Genomic DNA, 23,004 nt, shown 5'->3' on the forward strand with positions numbered 1-23,004 from the left:
GTAAATACCTTGATGTGTGCGTGTGCAGGTTCAAAACTTTAGAGTGCTCTCCCGCCCGGCGTGGTGGGTTGATAGCCCCGGGAGCAGTGGCGAAAGTTGACAACCCCCCACGGCTGACCCCTCATGTTCCCTCTCGCCTAATCGAATTTTACGTGTGTTTCCAGATAGCTGATCAGCTTCCCTGGATTTCGCTGACGCCACAGGAAAGCTTTGCCTGAAGATGGAAACACTGGAGTCGGAACTGACCTGCCCTATCTGTCTGGAGCTGTTTGAAGACCCGCTGCTGCTGCCTTGCGCTCACAGCCTCTGCTTCAACTGCGCGCACCGCATCCTGGTCTCCCACTGCGCCACCAACGAGCCGGTGGAGTCTATCACCGCCTTCCAGTGTCCGACCTGCCGCTATGTCATCACCCTCAGCCAGCGCGGTCTAGACGGGCTCAAGCGCAACGTCACCCTGCAGAACATCATCGATAGGTTTCAGAAAGCCTCGGTCAGCGGGCCCAATTCCCCCAGCGAGACCCGCCGGGAGCGGGCGTTCGATAGCAACAGCATGTCGTCCTGCGAGAAGGTCCTCTGCCAGTTCTGCGACCAGGACCCTGCCCAGGAGGCGGTGAAAACCTGCGTTACCTGCGAGGTGTCCTACTGCGAGGAGTGCCTGAAAGCCACTCACCCCAACAAGAAGCCGTTCACCGGCCACCGTCTCATTGAGCCCATCCCGGACTCTCACATCAGGGGATTAATGTGCTTGGAGCACGAGGACGAGAAAGTTAACATGTACTGCGTGACCGACGACCAGCTAATCTGTGCCTTGTGTAAACTGGTCGGGCGACACCGTGACCATCAGGTGGCAGCTTTAAGTGAACGCTATGACAAGCTAAAGGTTAGTGCTACCTATCGTCCTTTCTAGCCAAGCAGCGTGTGGTTGGGAAGGAAAGTGCCCTTTGCTGGCGTGCTAAATTCCTCATTTGGGCAGGGGTTGGGAAAGGTAGGTGCGCGGTCTCTAATCGGGCGAGATACACATACAGATCTATATATGCATTTGCTCATCACCATTTAAAAGGTGTCAGATTTTGCTTAAGGAAAGGTTCCTCAGTTGTGCTTTGATTTCTCTATAGCTATCATAAGGAATATGCAGTACATACTACTGTTTAGGTGAATTTTCTTATCTACCTACAGCTTTATTCGTGGCAGCTGGCAAGGTTTAGTGCTGACAGCACGTACACACGCGCTGATTGAAATGTCAGGCACTCTTTGTGTACGCTCTGCTGTTGATTATTTTTCATTTGGTTGCTTTCATTGTGAAAAGCCCTTCCCGTCGCCGCTAACAGGAGATGCGTTTATCCATGCTGGCTTCAGGGATGCCAGCTGCCCGTCCAGCCAGGGAAGCCGAATGCCGGCTCCGCTCTTCCCGCGCTGCCTCCCACCCGGGCTCGCAGGCGGCGCAGTCCTGGAGACAAAACCAAAATTGTTTCTGAGCTTCTTGTGGCATTCCCACGGTTTGGCGAGCTCCCGGCACATCTCTTGCCGGGTAGCCGGGTGGCTCCGGCAGCCCCCTGGCCCCGCGCGGGAGGCCCTGGGTGGGGTGGCAGTGGGCAGCCGGGTCTCGGGGTGCTGTGGCAGCTCTCCAGGCTGCCGGCGGAGGCTGAGCTCCCGCTGAACCGCGAGACCAGGGCAAGCGGCCTCCCACCCACCTGGGTGTACGTTCCTCTCATGCCCATTTCGGTGCTGCTGCAGAGCAAAGGCGGGAGTTAAGCACCCCACGCTTTCCTCCACCCACTCCCTCCGGACGGTCTGCGTGTGCCTGCGTGCGGCTGGGGGGCCATTTTTTAAAGATGGACTGCAGTCGAGAAACTGCAAGTGGGGAGGGCAAAGCTTATCTGCCAGCCTTCTCACACAGGATTTCGGAGGTGGAAAAAGAAACTGGATTAATAGGTTTAGCCAACTGGAAGGGTTTTCTTAAATACCTTTAGAGAAATATGTGTGGCTGCACACACGTCTATGATAACTTTAGGTGATTGCAGGTGAAATCTGCATATACATGCTGTGTAGGTTTTGTGCCTCTATGCATATGCAAACAGGCAGATCATATTCTATGATTATATTAACATAATGAAAGACATTTCTTTACCTGGACCTGATAGCTTCCTTTCATCTCTTAAAGACTTTTTTATTTACTAAGGAGGAGTTGTTATTTTTGCTTTCTTTTGCCTCTGAACTGGTTTGTTATTTTAATAGGTAAGAGTTTAGCCATTGATAAAATGGGGCATGGACTATAAATGTGAATAGAAGATGCATGGACTTACAGTGCTTTTCAATAATCCAATGGGCTTATATCCTTTACAGGTGCTACTATTTCATAAGCTAACAGTGTATTGTTTATCAACTTTATATGAGTAGGAATACACTATTTAACGTAAAATACCTTCAACATTAAATACTGGATAAATATATTTTTGAGGATGTAAAAAATTAGTAAACATTTCTTAGTGTTAATAGAATAGTTAATAGTTAATAGTGTTAATAGAATAATAATAGTTCTTAGTGTTAATGTCATATCATACGTAGATATGACAAGTCTTGAAAGAAGACTTTAAAAGGCATGTCTCTTCTCTTGAGATCTTTGACTTAACATTGCAGACAGTTAGGAGAAAAATGAGGGTATTTTTGCATGATCTATGGCTTTTCTGTGCAAAGATGCCGAAGCAAACTCTGAAAGGGTATCTCATACAGGCAGGTAACATTCACATTAGATGTTACCCAGTTTAGCTAACTTGGCAGAAGCCTAATAGAGTACTTTCCGCCAGCCTCCTTGAAAAGTAATTCTACTACTAATTTAATGATTAGCGTAGGCCTGAGTCAAATAACTCTTTCCTTATAAGGCAACTCCTAGCATTGTTTATAATATCTATGATTTTTTTGGGACGTGGGCTTTCTTTGTACCCAAACTATCTAAAAGTAGTTTATACAGACAATTATTAGTCTACATGAAATCCAGTTCCTATCCTCTTTGTCATGAAGCAGCCTATTTGACTTTGCTAATGCCAGCAATGACATCAGTCGTGCCAATTATGCCAGCGATTATGACACGTTTATACTCTGAGCCCAGGAACAGTAGGCTAGGTGGTTTCCATGCAGATCCAGTGTCCATTTTCTGTTCATAAGAAGGTAATCTGAAAACTATGTCTTTTCTTTCCTCATTGCCTCTTCTGTCTCAGAAATTTGTGCTGTTTTATATATGAAACTCAGAGAATGAGATTTTCAGTTCCATAGATTGGCACTTATCCCTCAGGAGTAAAGGAACGACACCTGTTCACACCAGTGTTTGGTAGCTGACGGGCAAGAATTTCAGGTCCATTTTCACATTCAGGTCTCCTCCTTCATAAAGGGTGATACGACCTCTCGAGTCACTGGTCATGCTGCTAAAGTAAATCTTAGGTACGAGCTTGCAGATGGTCTTTGTTAACTTACAGATAATGTGCACGTGCCATTGGCAAATTCAATGTTCAAGTGGATCAGAAAATCCCCACCTGAAAAAATGGGTTGTTGCTTTCTATATTGCTGTTGCGGGTTTTTAATATACGTGGGGTTTGATATATAGGCTACCCAAATCTTTAAAAAAATTCTGAAAGAATGAGCATGCGGTAGCCAATGGTATAGTGGATTCATTAAAAAATGGGTGGTTAATTGTATCTTTAAAAAAGAAAAGCAAAACCGCTTCAAATGACACTTTCTTTCTTGTGATTTTTCTTTTTAAATCGACACATTGTTGATGCTAACAACAGCAACTGGTGTTGCTCTGGATGTCAAGCTATGCTAATTACTTGCATTCTCTTCCAGCAGTGTTACTAATTATTTAAACAATATCTCACCCTTCATTAAGCATAGGACAAAAGATGCCATTGCAGTCTAGCTCCTTTTGTGGCAAAAATGAAACTCCTTAATTAGGAGTTCTGTACACTTGTCCAACAGAGGCGTCTACGCTGAAGTGTGTTTAACAGTCAATGTAACAGCAGTTGTGGACATCTCAAAATGAGAAAGTGTTTTCGTTTGGCAACTACGGCTCCAACCCTGAGAGGTGCTTTTCTTTCTCACTTGTACTGGGGCCGAGGGGGTTGTGGGCACTTGTGTTCTTCCAGGAGCGGTCCCTTCTTGCTTAGCTACACAACCACATGATATACCTTCATGCTTACGGTTGGTTTAGTGTTTATAGATGTGTTTTGTTTTTTCTTTTTAAGTAGATCATAGACAGATGCATATTAAAAATGGAAAAACGATAAACCATAACCAAAACAGAGAACAGGAAATATCCTGGTGATACACTGAATTTATGAGGTGGTGGTCAAAACTGTGGTGTAAATTAGAAATAATTTTTAGCTGCATAAACAATGAGGACTTTAAAAATAGAAAGTGCAAATGCTCATGCTTAACCCACCGTATTACTTCAAAGAAAATATTTATGGCTGATTACTTTTGATACTGATTCTTTGCTTTTTGTCTTGTTGCAATGAAAAGGAAAAGACAATTTAAAAGTATGTTCATTTTTTTCAGAGAAAATTCATAAAATTACCATTGTTCTATAGATGTATTTATACTCAAGAAAGTGATAAGAAAAATGAAAAGATAAGATTTATTTTGAACAAGAGAGAATATTTTGGGTAGAAAGAAGTTACAAGGTGTGGATGGAAAGATACCGCTCATTTAATATTAGCAAAGAGCCATGAAGAGGTGTAACAAAAGAGGAAGATAGATGGTAAGCCATATTTTTAAGCGGTGTAAGCCAGCATAACTCCATCGAAACCAATGTTTTTACTTGCCTTCGTATTTACTGAGAATCTGGCTGCTGACGCATACGTTCTTGTCAAAAAATAACTTTGGCATGATTTTTGTACAGCTTAGTCAAGAAAGATCTTTTGTTGAATCGAACTGCTGTAGGTTAGCTATGGTTCTCCATGTTTTTGTTTGAATTTTATTAGTGCTGACGTGTATTGGGCATGTTTATGAAGGCAGGGCAGCCCTCTGAATGGCACTCAGCAATTCCAGGAACAAAAGGAAGCTTCTTGTTTGTGTGGTTTTCACTTAGTTGCAGTGGCAGAATCCATACACATCTATCTTTCCTACACTGCCGATTCAGGATGCAAGGGTTCGGTTTTCTATGCTGTGTCAATTAAATTACTCACACATATTTTTGGTGGGAAGCAGCCATAAACTGTTTTCATGTAGGGAGAATTGCATTCAACTCTTATAAACCTACTTTGTGTAAAGATAGGAGATTTTGTCAAGTCCGCAGCTTCTACAAAGAGAGCGCAAAAATATGTCTGCTTCCCTGCTATGTATGTTATGAATTTAAAAACTGTTCATATTTAAATGTCTTTGCAGAGATACTGGCAAAATATGTGTCGAAGCTTTCCAACTATTTTTATTTTGTGATATTTTGTAGGTGCAGCTTGATCGTTAGTTGCTATACTGTGATACCATAAGCACCCAGCACTTACAGATCTATACTTGTACAAGCAGTTAGGTTGACAATCCAGGAATATTGGTTTCTGGACTTACATATAAATATATTATGCACATACATGTAAATATATCTCTATACAAATTTTATTCATTTTATGCACAAATTCATAGTACTTTTGTTAGTATATAAAGGCAATACTACATATGTTTGTATGTATGTGTGTGTAGATTTGTTTGTATAGCATAGAAATACGTGTAATTATTAGTAGTGTCTAAGTTCATGAATATCTAGAATCTTGAATTTGAATAAATACACGTATGCCTATATTTTAAGTAAAATATATACAGTTTTATATATATGTGTAGGTCAGTAAAAATATATTTGATTATATATATATACATAAAAACTACACATTAATTGTTTTACTTGGTATCCATTTTTAATATTCCATGCCTATATCTTTTTTTAGTAGCTGAATATTTTCACATCTAAATTTATAGTTTCCCTGTGTACTCTTAACTTTGCTAACTTCTTATTTAATGGAAGCTATTTACACTAAAAAAAAAAATCCAACTGATATGTAAAGACATAGTATGTCAGTATTATAGTGATATGTGTTATTAAACAAGATGGCTCTTTTCCTTACATTGTACTTAATAGATTCAGAGTGTAGAAAGTTACTTTCTATAGTGCCAGTTATGGAGGTTTAACATATAGTTAAAACACTATATCCAACCCGGATATAGTCAAACTCATGGACTTCCATTATTATTAGAGTAGATGCAGCTTGATATTATTATTAGGTTATTATTAGATTAGATGCTGCTTGACAGATATTTCAGTGCTTCATTTTTTATGAAATTAAAATGATGAATGTTCACATCTATTAGTATGGGATATTATCTGATATTACTTAATCCAGAAATAGATGCAAAAATATAAGTGCTGTGCTTCAGTATTTGCAAAGATCCAAAAATATTAAGTGGTTGCATGGAAGAGGATCAATGTAGGAATGAACTATTTTACTACAAAGGTTTTCCAGCTACACTTATTTTATTACATTAATTCATAAATATTAAGGCAGACTTTAGAACATTCTCTCTTTAGTCTAGTGTTATCTCAAGTGGCTCTGTTTCCTCCATCTGGTATTTCTTTGGTGGATTTTAGAAGGGTAATAGAAAATGTCAATACAGTAATAACAACATTAGTCCTTTCTCTTGGGGATTGGTGTTTGTTTGTTTTTTTTTAAATTTTAGACTGTTTCAGCCTAGTTTGAAGTTCCTTGTGTTTATGACTGTGGATAATGAACTATGACTTTACAATAGTTATAAGTAGTATGAGATTGTTTTTATTTTATCTACCTAAGGTCCTTTAAATAATATAAGCCGTAGTTTTTTAAAACTTAACTTACTTTCACAAATTTAACAGTTGGCAAGTCTTTCAAAAATATTCGCATACTACTTAGTTCCTTCAATTTTTAGTGGAAATGGTGTTGCTGAAGGCATAATCTGTTCAGGAAGAACAACAGAATAAAATAAAATTGTAAATAGTACAGCATTATCTTTGTTGTCATTACTCTGGTTTCCAGGGAAGCCAGACTAGGCATTAAGTAAAATGTATTTTCATACTTTTCCATGGATCTGGTCCAAACCGTTCAGATAACGGACTTTAAGCCTATGTTCTAGCTCTGAATTTGCTTATTGTAATGACCTCTTGACTGACTCTTTGTTGCTTATGCGTTTTTAGACAATATGATGCTTGAAAGTTGGTGGTGGAATATAATGCTCGACAGATACTTCCTCAGAATGAGAATTTGTGTTTAAACAATAAAAAATAAAGCAATGAAAATGGAAATGAAGCAAATAGATGAGGTTAAGGGCAAATAACGAGCTGTTTTAGAACATTAGGCACAGGCTGTCCCTTTGTTTAGGAAAGGTACTGTCTGCCTACCAGAGTAACAAAGATAGGGTTGGTAACAGGAAAAGTTACAAACAAGTGACCTTTCAAAGGCAGAACATTTACAGGTTTTAGCATAACAGTACATTTTCTTATAGCTGATAAATAGAATTCTTTTAGTGCTTCACCAGGGAATGATAAAGCTAGTTGGGGGAGTATGGCTAAAACCACTTACCACAGACAGTAGGCTAAAACCCACACTCTTCGGTGGCATTGAGAGGTGTGTGGAAGGGTATGAATATGTATGTCTATGTGTTAGGTATGTATATTCTGAACTTATTTTAAGGTATGACCTTATTTTAATGCAAATATTTAAAAAAATAATTTCACAGCAAATACATTTTCAGACAAAGCGGAAGGTGCTTAATAGTATGCTTTAAATAGGAAAAACCCACCCCAAAACCTGGATGTAAATATCTCCCAAATAAGCACTGCAGAACACTCAATATTCAGATTTCTCTCAAGCTTTAATTTATTATGTTAAATTACTCCATGAAGAGAAATCCAAATTACTTTAACTCTGCCCTGTAATGACATACAATCATAGGAGCATGATTAAACCATTTTAGTTCTTCATCTTATGTTGAACAATTTTCATGACCTTTTTTTTTTTTCATATTGTCTGATCTTAAAACACACATCCAGCAGTGATTCCAGTATACTTCTTTCCATTTCAGGCTTTGCAAGTGTGTGTCTATTATGATTTTCTTTGGCCCTCTTTTTTCAGCAAAATGTACACTTCCTAGCAAAATGATAATACTTGTATGTATCCTCAGCACTGTGAACCTATACATAGGGGTTCATACCAATCAGAAATGCTGCCTAATTGGGAAAGACTGAGTAGTCCATGCAGAGAGAATCTCCTCCAGTAGGTCAGGGACTGGAAAGCTGTGTTGGGTTACTAAAGCACACTTTGGACTCAAAGCCTGATATGGGTGATAAGACTGTGTGTTCCTTCTTTCTCCCATCTGTATTTACCTCTCCCCAAAACTAGCCATCCAGCCCCCTATCTCCCTTGGCATCCCTTGACCCTCCATGCAGGAAGCCTTTTTTTTTTGCTGGGAAGGACATGGTTGCCATCGAGAGCGAGCACCCCACCGAGGACGTGAGGCGAGGGGATTCCTGCCCTTCACAGGTTTCACGTCTCATTTATAATGCGCTCTCGCAAATCAGACAGAGCCTGCTCTGTTTTCCAGTTATCTAAAATTAGTGAAAAATGAGGGAGGAGCAAAGAAAATGGAAATTTAAAGATGATTTTATCATAGTGTGACTATACTGAGTTATTTCTAGACCTTCTGTAAATGCTTACTTAAGCAATTCATACCCTTTCACAGCATAAATGCTTAACTGAAAGCGCATTGTCTTCGTCAGTAAAATGCTTAGAACATGCTGGCTAGCTAATAAATAAGTAATATATCACTGACTTTCTTGATGATGTGCCTTGATGGTGCCAGCAGGATTGCTTTTTACAATAGCCTTTTCTTTTTTAATTTCAGCAGTCTGGAGTGGAAGTATCCCTTGTTTTACGAATTTCTCCTTTGTGTGGGGTGTTGGTCCTATGCAATAACCCAATTTACAACTGTGGAAGGGGAGCGTGTGCAGGGTTGTTTTAACACCTTGGACAAAAGCGCTCGAGGGACTGGAGCTCTGCACCGCCTCTGTACCTTACAGGTCCCCTCCCTTAGAGCTTACCGACCCGCTTTCAGCTGTCCCCAGTTGCCAAGATGTGGGACTTTGTTGTAGCTAGAATTGCACTGCAAAATTTAGAAAGTTCTGTGCCACCTGCTAGCACCTGTGTGTTTGCACATACACCTTGTTTCCTCTAAAAGAGCTCTGTGAGATTCTGAGCGCTGGAAACTGGAAAGGGAAGAAAAAGGGACAAGCGATAAGTCTATAGTCAGGAGTATGGTTCTGTAGAAACACTTCTCCATCCATCTCAATTACAACAGTATTGCACTTCCAGAATTTTTGGGCTGTTTACGTGTTTGTGTTGAAGGCATGCTCAAAGTTGCATCAGTTTGACTTTGAAGGCAACAGGGTTTGGTGGTTTGGGTTTTTTTCCATGCTCACAACATTTGCATTTTTGGAGAAATGGAAATTTCCTGCCAAAATGTAATCTCAGTCTTCTCTTTTGAAACTTTGCAATTTTAGCTTCCTTACATTATGTTGGCCATAATAACATAAAGTAGCAGTATGATCCTATAATTATATTTTACAGTATGAGAGGGATCAAATTCAACACAGATGAGAGATGTAACTGGAGTGCCTATGGCTAGCTTTTTCCTTTGCGATTTATCAACGATCTGTTGAATTAGTTGTGATATTGAGAATGATCTTCTAAACTATGACAGACCCCTCATCCATAGCCTTTTAGTGGCCCACAGAACATTGGCTGCAGAAACCAAATGCTGAGAATTTGAAAAGGCAAGGATATTTTGGTGGAGTAATATATAACTTCATATCTACACAGAATTTGAGGATTTTTTAAGGGGGGGGGGGTGGGAAATCTCTGTGGGCATTTGTGACTTTGGAATAGACGGTATTCCACTGTACTGTCATTTCTGCCAACCGCATCTGTAAAGTATAGAAATGATTTTACTTAATTTACAGTAATTCCCGAAGGCTCAATTAAAAAAAAGTGCTGTAATATAAGATCTTGTGCAAGTACATGTAATCCCAGCTTCAAGGAATATTCATTCAACTGTGCTTAGAACAAAATACGAAAGCAAGCATGACAGGTACGTAGAAATTTTATATGGTCACAGTAATATTCAGGCGAGCTGTTGGCATCATGTAAATGGGTTAGATTAAATAAGAAAAACGTTTTAAATTAATATTGGCTAGTTCCACTAGTCAGCGGAGGCACTAGTATTTGATTTCTTATAACTATTCTGGTTTGAAATACAATAGCTGCACTCCCCCTTGTCACTACACTGAAAGGCCTGGATTCTTGTGCCCTTCATTTAGGAGAAGAGGTCCCAGTGCAACTCCTGGCTCTCTATGTCCCATCTTTTGTGCCAGTCTAACAACAAATTAATGCTGATGTCCAAACTGATGTTAGTACACTGTTATAACAGTATGCTCTAGTGACTGAAAATTTACACACTCTAAATTTGAAAAAATAACTGAAATATGAGAGATTCCAAAATAAGAGAGAATCTGTGTCTCATATCTTATGATAGAGATTCTCTTCTATCTCGTAAGTGTTTCAGCTTTTATTTCTTAATGAAATTATGGTTTTGGTATCACATTCTTTTTCCAAAGGGTATTCTAAATAAAATGAAAATAAAAACCTGGTACAATGAGAAGAGATCTTTCATGTAACATATCCACCAGCTCATATAAATTACAATAAGTAGTGATAAAATGTATAGTCTTTTCTCAAACAGCTAAAAAGTACAAAGGGGCCTTTTCGATGCTATTACTTCCTAGTGCCATACTGCACGAATCATTTCGTATGCCATTACTTACCATACGCTCACCAGTTGTGGGTGATAAATCATCATTGTTAATGCCAGGACAGATGAAGATGGGAGCAGCAATCTGCTCTTAGCCTGAGTGAAGAGATGGGAGCGAGATGGGGATGGAGCTCTTGGGTCCCAGGACTAATACCAGGATGGGATTGCTAATACACCTCTTGTTCAGGGGTACGCCTAAAAACATAAGCCACTCCAGTATTTTTTCTGTATTGTTTCCTGTAATTCCACCTATAATGCACACACATCTTGAAATACATACTTTAAAAGTATTAAACGTCCATTTTTGCCTCAGAAGATAAATACTAACCTGGTCAGCTACAAATAAGTTGGAATATCTCTGATGGCAGCTACTACTGGAAGATTTCTTAGCACGCTCAGAGTATCAGAGCTGGAAGAAGCCACAACTAATTTGAAGCTGATGAAAGAAAAAAATAATAAAAGTGCTTCCTTGATCAAAATAATCCAGTTTTTCTCTTTTCTTTAAATTTTGCTTGCATATATGTGGATACTTTTATGACTTACCAAAGTCTCCTGTTTTCCCCATGCAGTTTATATTGAGATTTCATGCTATCTGTGAACAACGATGTCAATTCAAGCTTGTAATGTGTTTGAATGTCAGAGAAATTTTCCATATCTGAGCCTAGCTGATAGGTAAAATTAGTTAAAGGTAATGATGTAGATGTAGAAACAAACTACATCACCTTTCATTAACTGCTAGAGAAACGAAAACATCCTGTGACAAAGTAAAAGGGATGAACCTGTGTTGCTGTATTATTTATATAGATTAATGTTCTTCTGGTTTTTGGGACAGTTGTGTACCCTGGTAGGGTACCCTGCTTTACCAGCTGGCAGTTGCTGGAGGCTCCTGCATTACAGTAGCCTCCCGACTGAAACTCATCTCTGTGCTTCTGGAATTGTACTGGCTGTTTTGAAATGTGAGGCTGTGCACCCAAGTTTTGTTATTTGCTATGATACAGTCAAACTTTAAAAGAGATTAAAGACAGGCAGCTGTTCACAACATATGTGTCTTGTGATAGAAGCATTAGGCAGACTTGTTAGGCTGTAGCTAATGACAGTGTGTGCAAATTTTACTTCCAGATTAAGCCAGCAGCATATGGAGAATATAACTCATTCAAATGGAATTTGAGCAATATCTATCTTAATAATAAGTCACTAAAGAGAAGAAAATGTATTGATCAGTGTATGGATGATGGTTCATCTGAGTAGGTATTTAAAATGTTTTATTTGTGGCCCAAAGACTCTAAACACATACATGCAAGAAATCCCTTCAAAGGCATAATTGAAGGAACTATTAAAATATTACAAATAATATTTGACTGACATAATCAGTTTTAAAAAAAATTTAATTTGTCAATCCAAAAATAGATGTTTTTAATGCCTTTTGCAATATACCAACCCTGACTATATTCTGTAAACTATAAAAGGGGAAAAATGTATGTGCAGCTGTGCAAGAGATTGGTAGAGGTGAATGCTTGGGAGAGAAAGCCCCTGTGTTGTTCCAGTAGTCATGAACCTCCTGGTCACTGTATGGTCTTTCCTATGGTTCCTGCTTCCCCCAGTACAGAGATGCTGGGGGCTGCTGGGGCGATGGGTCACTCCAGGATGGCCCTACCAACGCTGGGGCTCTCCCATTGCACGGGGTGTTCTTCAGTTTGGTGGGAGTGAGCCGCATTTGCTTTTCTGTGAGTGAGTGCTTGCTGTTGGAAGGCTGGCACTGAGGGTTAAAATTCATCCGAACGTTGAAAACTGTGCCGTGTGAGGGAGCTCCTGCATTGAGGCCCTTTGTCATCCCAAGGGGTGATAGGTGCCCACTTACTGAAAGGACCCACTCGAGATGCCTGGTGAGGTTATGCAAACTTTGGGTGAATTTATATGATGATGCAATCTTTTCTTTCACGTACCTTAAGGATGGGCAGGTGTTGTTCTCTCCCCTGCATCTGATTAGAACCTTCGACTTAAAAAATATGCTGCACTTGGGGGGAAGGGGCGTTCTATTAGACATACAATAATGTTTTCACCCTCCTTTGAGCATTTCTTATGATCACTCTTGAGGAAAAAGTGACCTTTCAATTCAGATACACCAATTAGAGCAGCAACCATGAAGCTTTTTTGTGGTTTTTACATTGTCTTTCCCTCTGCTGAATTCGCTTTCTCTTTGGACTTGGTAGACACGTGCTCCAGCTCTCCTGAAGTTCCGATGCACTGAAATTCTTATGCAGGCAGGATGCTATGAATTACTGTAGTTCTTTTTGAGTAAGAGTATTATCAGAGGAACCTTTTTTTTTTACCCCTTTAATTTACTTGATTGCTTCCAGCTTTGTCCATATTTACACAAATTGAAAACCTTTGTTTGAACATGCAGTGAATTACTCTAAGTAATACCACCTCTTTAGATTAATAATTTTCTTGTAATGTCTTTTGTTAAAAGAGGCTGGTAAAAAGAGTGATAAGCTAATAAAACATTTTTCTGAACACCTGAAAAACATTTAAATGAAGTCTGAATTTTGAGTAGTTTTAAATGGGTTCTTGCTCTGCCTAAATCAGTTTGCACGTTTTCACTTGAAAGCAATATAATTTTTCTGTCAAATAAATCACTACTACTCTTTAGGAAAAATCAATCAAACAAACAAACAAGCAAACAAAACTGACTTGGAGTTCTGCTCCTAAATCTCATAATGCTTAATTTCAGCACTGTTAAAGTCAGTGAAAGCTTTAGATTTTAATGCAGACAATATCAAAATAATTTTGAATAAATTAGGAAGCTATTTTAGTCTAATTGTTGCCTCTATTGTGTGCAGAGTTGAGTGTTTGCAGTATAGGGGTACAAGTAAATTGTTGGGTTACAGATAAATGATTGTCACAAGTTACAAATTCAGATGTGGGAGAGCTTATTTTGTAATGACTCTGCTTATAGTTAGCAATGAAACTGTCACTCCAAGGAAGAAAACAACAGAAAAGTAAAGGGGAGGATGCTTGTTTTTTATGTGTGGGTTTTTTTTTTCCTGACATATTCTAAGCATGGTAGGAACCTCAGTTCACCCTGAAGTTCAAGACCGGAGTGCCTCATTGAATGACTCCTGCTTGCAGAACAGGCTCTGAATCTGTTGTCACGTGTTTTCCTTGGAGGAACTCGTTTCCTTCCTGAGGAGGTCTGCAAGGTCAGGCAAATATCTGATCTTGGAAGCTGCCTGTCTCAGGGCTGCTCTCTCTGAGTCAACATTTCTACAGAAAAATGCATAGGGAAAGTCTGTCAGAAACCCTGGAGTGTAGCTAGGCGCTTCAGTGATGGGAAGCCATTTTAAAGTGGGCATGCCAGTTGGAAAAGTGTTATGAAGCTTTGGGGTTTGTTCTCTTACATGGTATTTCAGTATTCTTGCTTAAGAGTCAGAATTCATGTCATTGGTTTCTAGTGCTGTGGAGCAGTAAGAGCTCAGTAATGTGAGTAAAAGGCCTCCTGTCAAGTCTTAAAATTTTGGCCCTTCTACTACTTTTGCTTTATATTATGTTTACAGTGTAGACCAAATTCTGGCCTCAGGCATACCAGCACAATCCCACATTGCTTCAGCAAATATTACTGGATTTTTTTGATTATTCTTACTTACTAATTATTTATTTATTAGGTACATATTACTGACTATTTGGGGTTTTTCTTATTTATACTGTAGAGGGTATACAGAGAGTACATTATGGGATCACTGAACTGATTTAACAAGCCCACTGCTGCTGAAAAATGGTTCACCCTGTTAGTCGTTCTCGCTCGCTTTCGTGCACGCTACTGCTGTCCCCGCTGAAGCAGCTCCGGCACTTGTGTGACCCTTTGGTGAGCTGACTCCCTGCCTTTTCTGCTGGCAGCAAGCAGCCCCGGCAATGCGGTGGTGCAGGCGTGCGTGATGTGGGACCACTGAGTCTCCTCCATTTTCTCCCTCTTTAGGCACCCAGCCGTCTTCACTGACTGCACAGGTGTACTCCAGGAAGACTGCTGTGCTACATGCTGATAATCGATGCACAAGTCAGGTGCCTAAAATACAACTTCCCAGCAGCCAAATCAATTTAGTGGCTGGTTCCTGTGGATCCACCATTTTCCTCCTCCTGTAGTCGTGCATTTCTCCCTCTTCCTCAGCATCTGAGGAAACTGGGGTTGTTTAGCCTAGAGAAGAGGAGGCTGAGGGGAGACCTCATCGCGCTCCACAACTACCTGAAAGGAGGTTGTAGCAAGGTGGGTGTTGGTCTCTTCTCCCAAGCGATAGGACAAGAGGAAATGGCCTCAAGTTGTGCCAAGGGAGGTTTAGATTGGACATTAGGAGAAATTTCTTTACTGAAAGAGTGGTCAGGCCTTGGAACAGGCTGCCCAGGGAAGTGGTTGAGTCCCCATCCCTGGAAGTATTTAAAAGACGTGTAGATGTGGTGCTTAGGGACATGGTGTAGTGGGCATGGAGGTGTTGGGTTGACGGTTGGACTTGATGATCTTAGAGGTCTCTTCCAACCTTCATGATTCTATGATTCTATCTGTGCCATGCCTGTCTGATCCCACCCTGAGCTATGCCAGCTCTCAAAGTCGGTAGTAAAACAAATCTGCATAGTAAGTGAATAATTTTCTGGATGTCTAGCAACTTGAAATGACTCAGTGATGGGTCAGACTTACTCCGGTTTTGGCACAAAGTAAAGATGAGGATCTTACAGAGTAGGATAGGGAGCAAAGTAATTGAATGGACTTTAAATATTATCCTAAGCAAGGACGAGCAATTCCACCTATAGCCCTTAACTGTGTATAAAAAGGGGATATAGCAACTTCTCTATGTCCATCTCTGTTAAGCGTTGTTCTCTTTATCAGCACAGACCACTGTTAAGATGTACAGATGTGACTCTTGACATCAACCTTTCAGAATTTGAGGAAAGCTGAAAAAAGAAAGCTTTCTTTTTCCTTGTGTCGTTAAGTGGCAAAAAAGTATTTTTGCCAATAAAAACAACTGTATTGATAAACAAAGCAAAATAAACTACAGAGGTACAAAAGTGGTGCTATAACTATGCCTATACAAAGACTTTTTTCAGTCCAAAAATTTCCTGCAGAAGTTATGCCCCTCACATGATGTTAGCACTCTGGCAAAAGCTTCTAACGTGGCTTCTAATGTGAAGCTGCGGCTTTTGCTGGGAGTAGTGGTAGGAGAACAAATTTGGTCTTTGGAGGTTTTTACCCCCCTGCTATGAATTTTGCCCTATGATTAGGCTTCATGTCACCCCCTAGTATGTGCTTAGAACATACTGTAAGTCCTCCAGACAGTTCCAAAAAATTGAACAAATATTTCACAAATCTGGCTTAAAGTTTGAGCTTGGAAGTAGTCACAGAAGACATTTGTTTTAGATTTCCTTGAGAAGCCTTACTAAATTTCTAGTAGGGATGTAATTTTTCTGCTTTGGGAAAAGTTCATCCATGAAAAATACGGACAAAACTGAGGATTTGTTATTTATGTATTTATTTTGATTTATACACATGACCTTTGAAATAGTCCTGGAATATTCCTTAAAATATAGTAGAGTGGATCTGTCTGGTAATTCCCTTTTAACCGCAAGCCAGCAGAACTTCAATAACTGAGCTGCAACAGGTGTAGATATATCTGATTTTTTAGAAGTCCTGTCAGAGCCTTCCCACTTTCTCACAGACTGCAGGATCAAATGGGCTTGGGAGTCATGCTCACTAAAACAGGACTATTCTAAACTAAATAAAGAGCAAATTCCAAAACACATCAGAGCTAATTTGCCATTGTTTTCACCATAAACCATAATGAATCCTCATCAAATGAATGCAGCTGCTATGGTGCTGTATCCAAAATAATGTAATTAAATTGCTGCTTGGGGAGTTTTAGAATATAAATTTGGCAGAGTCTCATTACTGGCAATTCGACAGCGAAGCATTTATAATCTTATCCAGAGAGGTGAATCTGTGTTCTGTCATTCTAAGAACAGAGAGAGGAGAAACAGAACCAGGATGACAAATGGCCAGACCGAAATCTGAAACTAGAAACCGCAAGAACTTAAGGCTAATCCAAGCCATGCTGGAAAGCCTATTGGGAAGGCAAGGGGAGGACAGGAGGAGAAACCTTACATGGGTTACATTAGAAAAATTCTCCACCACGCTCCATTCTGACAAGGTCAACAAAGAAAGAGGGTCCACCAAAGGGAGCCTGTGGGAGCCACAGCTTTGCCGCCATCAGGGCAAGAAGAGTCGCAACCCCAAAGCAGGCAAGGGAGCTCTGGGGCATCATGCCCAGAGTTGACTTGTCTTCCCTGCCTGCTCCCCCACAAAAACATTCCCCCCCCCCCGCTGTCAGCAAGTGTGTGGATGCTTAATTTAAACGACCTCCATCTGGGGGAAAGCAGTGATGTTGGGCAGCTTGGCCTCTTGCGTGATGAATTCCCCTGGAGCTGTCAGGACCCAGGCTGGCACGTGGAGATACAACACACAACTCAAACATCTGTAAAAACTTCCGTGATGAATGTGTGCTGAACACACCAACATTGTCTTTGCTTGGGCTGTTCAAGATCAAACAAGCAGTCATTAAAGTGCCAAGAGTTATGGTGAAATGACTACTACAATCATTTTCTTGGTTACAAAACTGTAAAACTAAACTCTGTCTCATCAGAAAGCAGGTTTTATTTCTAGTTTGTGTTAAAAGTGACCCCAAATTAAATTCTAATTTCAGGAGAGAGGAATTTGCATTGACGCCAAATCTGAGCCTTTAAATGTTTATGTTTAATAAGCTTTAGTATGCCCATTCTAATTAAGCATATATGAAATATTGCCGCTTAAAGCATACTTTGGTTTAACAGCTATGTTTCTGTTCCTTTATATACTAAGCAAAGCTCCTGGGATTGTGTTTCCAATATAACTACTCAGTATTATGGCTTCGGAATTGGATATCCATGAATATTTAACATCGCATGTTCCCAAAGGAGTCCACTTCAGCTCAGGGACAGCTGATCAGATGAAGCCAACAACGTCCTTCACATTGTCTTCAAACAAAGTCCTTCACATTATCTTCTCATTTTTTAAATTTTTTTTATTCCTTAGTGCATGGCAGTTACTGGCAAAGTTGCAGAAGCAGCAACTGCCAGCAGTGCCAGCAGAACTAACTGAAAAAGGGAGAGGGGGGAAGAGGAAAATTTCAGGCTTTTGATGAAAAGCAAAAAAGTCATTTGCTAAAGAAAGGAAAGTGTAGAGATCAAATGTTGAGATTAGAGACTAACATGTTCAACAGTAAAGTTCACAGAACATCTTTGATGTGGAAAGAACATTAAAAAATACTACGAGCAAAAAGTTCAGAGGTAGGTGGGAATCCCTGTTATGTATGTATATATGTATGTCTACTTAGAGCTAAACTTTATTTTGAGGTTTGATATTGTTTCTACCCTAAGGTTTAAAACAAGAAGACAAAATGAGCCTGCTGTATCCTTCTGTTGCTCAGCATTGGCCAGTAAACATTCTTCTGGATGGAAATAAAAAATAGTTATTAGAGCTAACATTTGGCCTCAAGGTAAATGTTCCAGCAACATAAATCTACTCTAGCAACAGACTGATGTCTCCTGAATTTGAACTGCCTGAAGGGGAAGTGAAAAGAGAAATAGGCAGGGTGGGATTTGTAGGTCAGTCACGGATTTTGTGTAATTCATTTGTTTATGTAGCTTTGCAAACCCAAAGCTGTCTGAGATTTAGAAAAACAAATATTCGTGTCTTCTCAGAGGTTTGCCAAATGACAGAGTGCTGGCAATCTTAGCGAGAGGCTGAAATCATTCGTTGCCGTGTTGTTTCAGCTCACAATAAGCTTTACAGTTATCCTGGATTTCATACATAATACCTTCAGCATTGCTGAAGGCAATCGGGTGCCTCTATCCCATGCCATACCCCCAAAAAATGTTGTAGCATTTGCTCAGCCACGGCACTGTGATTTTTTTGGCGTTACTGGATGATGACTTTGGATTGGGCCTGTCTAGTCAGGTTAATTGGCTGCTGCAAAGTTCCGCAAAGTCACTGAGAAAAAGTTGGCATAATCTTGAGCTTATTGGAAGGATCAGACTGGCCTTATCCTGCAATTTAATCAGTAGAGTTGGGTAACATTTTTAGTGACCGCAAGTTCATCGCAAATGGGGTGATCCTAAAGCTGTTTCCACTTTTGAGTAGAACTGCAGAATCGGTTTGAGGTGAGGAAAAAAACAGCCTGGAGATAAATTCTAGTCATGTCACCCCCCTTTTACCCACTGACTCGGGGATTATGGAATTTGATTTTTATCTCAGCATGAGAGTCTTGAAAACCACACTTCCCTCTGCAAAAGGACAGTGTTTCCGGGGAGAAAATTGGAGGGAATTTGGAGTGGGCTCTTCTCTTTCTCTCTTCACTGCACTTTGCGCCTTTCACTTGTGAGGGTAGAAAGCAATTCTTCCTCTGACCCTCTCCCCAGCACACCGCAGTAGCATGGGTTGTCCCTGGTGCCACATGCATGGTGTCTCTTGTGCCCAGCCAGCCAGAGGTGCTGGGCTCTGCCGTCCTTGGGGTCCACAGCCTGCTCTCCCGGCTGCTTGGGCCCACGGGGTCCCCTGCAGCGCACGGCCCCGACACTCACACCGCTGCTGAAACGGCTTTAACAGCGGAGATGTCGTTGGCCGTGTTTGCCTCCCTGCTTGGTTGTCCTAGAGCCTGGAGGTTCAGTCCCTCTTTAAAAAAGTGGGAACTCCAGGTCAAGTTTGTTCTTTTCTCAGTCCGGGGTGGGGACAGGACCACTTTTTTGCTTTCAGTATTGCAGTTTGGCTGCTGACACAGAAAATCAATTACAGCCACAGCCCTAGGTGCTGCAGAGTAAGGTAACATTCAGTATGACAGTGGTTATGTCTGGCCTAGGTGGAGGCAAGACACCTGCGGAGGCTGCTTTCCATGTGCTGCCTTGTTTACCCCTTTATATTCCTTTGCATTCTCCAAAGGAATCCTGTTTTCTGTGCAGGTTTATTTAGAATAGAGATGCAGTACATTAAAAGAACACCAACTGTTGGGGTTTTTTTGGCACAATAGTTCTACAGACTGGTCTTAGATGAAGTTCAGCTAATTTATATACTAACAATAGTGAGCTGATATTTCCTCTGATACTGAGACTTGGCAGAGAGGACCAGAAGGAAGTGTTTCAATCCAATATATAAGAGAACAGCAAAAGGGAAAAAAGAGACTTCCTCTTTATTATGTGAAGAGAATAATATATTACAAATAATTTCCACCCATTAAAATGCCCTTTTGTTCTTACAGCCTGGTTTGGGATATGTGGCGAGTCCAGTTTTGATCATTGTAATATCTTTGCAACATCCCATCTTTGCTTCCTCACATCTATAGCTTGCCTTAAATCAGCTTTCTATAGTTTTGCAAATCCCAAGGTTAAATCCCAGGTTGAGAAGCTTCCCACAGAGTTCAAAGAAAAAACTTTGTGCCGTGCTATCAGCTTTTTCGGTGTTTGCATGAGTTATCACTGATTACTGAATGGCATGTTTTCGCATTACAAATGAATAATAACTGGAGGAGAAAGAAGGAAAGATTTTACACTGTTCTTTTTTGCACACTGCCAGCAACACAGCAATGTTTCATTCGTTCATGTGAGGGAGGTTTTCTTTACTGAAGCACATGGCTTCTGTGGCCCGTTTTGTCCTACCAGCCTTAGGAAACTGTCTATTAGCAACTTGTCCCTGCAAGCCTCATTTTAGCCTCGGAGCGCTGAGGGGCTTGTGTTGTTTGCAAACCCGACAGCGTAGAAGAGCTGAATTGCTCCAAGGCTTTTCCATCGGAGGCACGCCAAGAAGCCTGATGTGTGTTGGATTCGGAAACCCTGGGGCAGTGTGCAGTTCAACAGCAGAAAGGACTAGGAGAGACGCTGCCAAGTCCCGTGGAAGCCAGCACCAGGTTTCTCAACATGGCAGAGAAGGAGAGAAAGTTTTCTGATACCAAGGTTTTCAAAACAATCAAGAAATGGCAGTAAGTTCTGTGATGCCTTGGGAAAGGGCTGATTATAGCCACTGATTTTTGACAGCTTTAGGACATACTCAAGTGATAAATGCCGAAATAGTGCTGCTCTCTTCTGCACTTTCACGTTGGTTGCAGCTAAAATCCAGAAGCCTGGAGGTTTGTTTAACAGCCTATGGAGTGCAGTCCTGGGAATTAAAATTATCCAAATAATAAGCAATATGGAAAAAGTTGTGTTTCGGATTTGGTCGAATTTTTGCTTGATTTCTCTTCATTAAAACTAATTGCTGTCATAATGAACTTCTGGTTCTGAGAAGCACTGGAGTTTAATTTCTACAAGGGCTCTCATCCAAAATACTACTTTCTATTGCTTAGTTCTTATTTAAGTAGAAATTTACAATTGCAAAGTTTCGGTCACAGAATAAAGTTAGAATGGGCAAATTTTTTTTTGCAGCGGTTATTATGTGTGAGCCAGAGGTCCATTCCCAATAAGGGAACTTTTGTTTTAAGAAGTTACATTTTTTGCAAAATACAGATACTGATACTCTAGTAGACAGCTGATGGCAGCCAAAAGCATTTATCCATTTCTGGAAAATAACACCTTACTATTTTAAGTGGAATTTCTTAATGACGAGCGAGCATGATGTACTAGTTTTCACCCAGCTTTTCAGCTGAGTTTAGCTTGTATACTAACAACACAGCTTTTCTGTGTCAACTCTGCATCAGATCAGAAGGATGTTTTCTATTAGCCTTGTCCATTCTGCTCAAGTGGACTTCGTGGGAGAGATGGGCTCGGGAAACCTACTGTGGTTCCCTGATTGTGGAACTGCTGAGCTGAAGTTCAGCAGCATTCATTATTATGATACATTCATTATTGTGATACATTTTCCACATTCCTATCCCTGGCAAGTTTGTAATAAAAAGCTTCCATACACCCAGGTTTTCTCAGGTGAGTCCTCTCCTTTTGGATTGTGCAAATTTTAAAGGCTGTAAAAGAGTGCCCAGAATTTCCAGATGGTAACTCTAATGGATCACACGCTTCTAATTTGGCTGCTCTTCATCTGGAATCCTAAACATCTTTGGGATTTCCAGCAATCACCGCCCAGGCATGTGCACGCTGCTCTTTACCCGTGCACAGGAATTTTGATGCTGTCAGGACATCCCAGCCTTCCTGAACATGCACTATATTATATATTCACTTTCAACTGTGTAATAAGCCTTCAGTAGGTCCCTGGGAAGGGTCACACTCTGCCCAGATGGCCTTTGCAGCCCCAGCAATTCTATATGCTCTTAATACCTCAGATTTATTGAATGTACAGCAAATGTTCACAGCCTTTCAACCAGGAAATCTTGCCTAGCAATAACAGAGTCCTCTTCTATGTAACCCAAGCTCCTGCCTCTCTGGATGATCCACATGAGAGTAGACATAGGTGGAAACAAAACCACCACCAGCTTTCTAACTGCAAAGAGGTTATTGCATAGTGAGAATGGTCCATTTCACTTTTGCTGACCCACTTAACACTGTGTGTCGATGCTTCACCAGAAAAACTGGCCCTGTTGGGGAGATATCTCTAGTGAGTATTTAAAGTTTATATAAATGCCCTGCAATCATATTGACTATATTAGTCTTGAAGGTAAAAGAATGACTGTGCGGTGCAAGGAAATCTGTCACCAGGATATTGTGCATTTGATCTTTATTTCATTCTTTATTTCTTTATTTCATTCTTCTTTATTTTCTTTATTTCATTCATGAACTAGTAGCCTACGAAGTTGTGGTGAAAACAGTTGGAAAATATGTCCTGTCTTTCTGCTATTGATTCCAATTCCTATTTCAATAGGAATTTGAATTTCTGGAGTGACTTGTTACTATATCTACTTGTTTTATTTCTGGTCACAGAGTCATAAAAGACACAAAATAAGTTAGTGTCTACTTTAAAGAGCAAAAATCGGTATCTCCTGAAGTCTCTTTTTTTCCTTCCGAGACAGTATTCTTTCCTTCTGAATTAAGATAATGCTACTCAACTACTTCAATTTTTAAAGTACATAATTACGTATCTTTTGAGTATCCTAATGCATTTTTTGCTATCAAACTGCATGTGAA

The 23,004-nt window shown here is 40.3% G+C and overlaps 1 protein-coding gene across 1 annotated transcript in view; it reads left to right on the forward strand.

Annotated features, from left to right (window-relative positions):
- Nucleotides 1-23,004, forward strand: part of MID1 (midline 1) — a 142,354-nt gene that overhangs the window by 47,883 nt on the left and 71,467 nt on the right. Inside the window, exon 2 of the mRNA XM_075176364.1 lies at nt 165-880. Coding sequence (XP_075032465.1) covers nt 221-880 — 660 coding nt within the window. The 5' untranslated portion in view covers nt 165-220. The remainder of the gene's footprint in view (nt 1-164; nt 881-23,004) is intronic.

The sequence above is a fragment of the Calonectris borealis genome, chromosome 1, assembly GCF_964195595.1.
Source record: "Calonectris borealis chromosome 1, bCalBor7.hap1.2, whole genome shotgun sequence".
NCBI classification, from domain to species: Eukaryota; Metazoa; Chordata; class Aves; order Procellariiformes; family Procellariidae; genus Calonectris; species Calonectris borealis.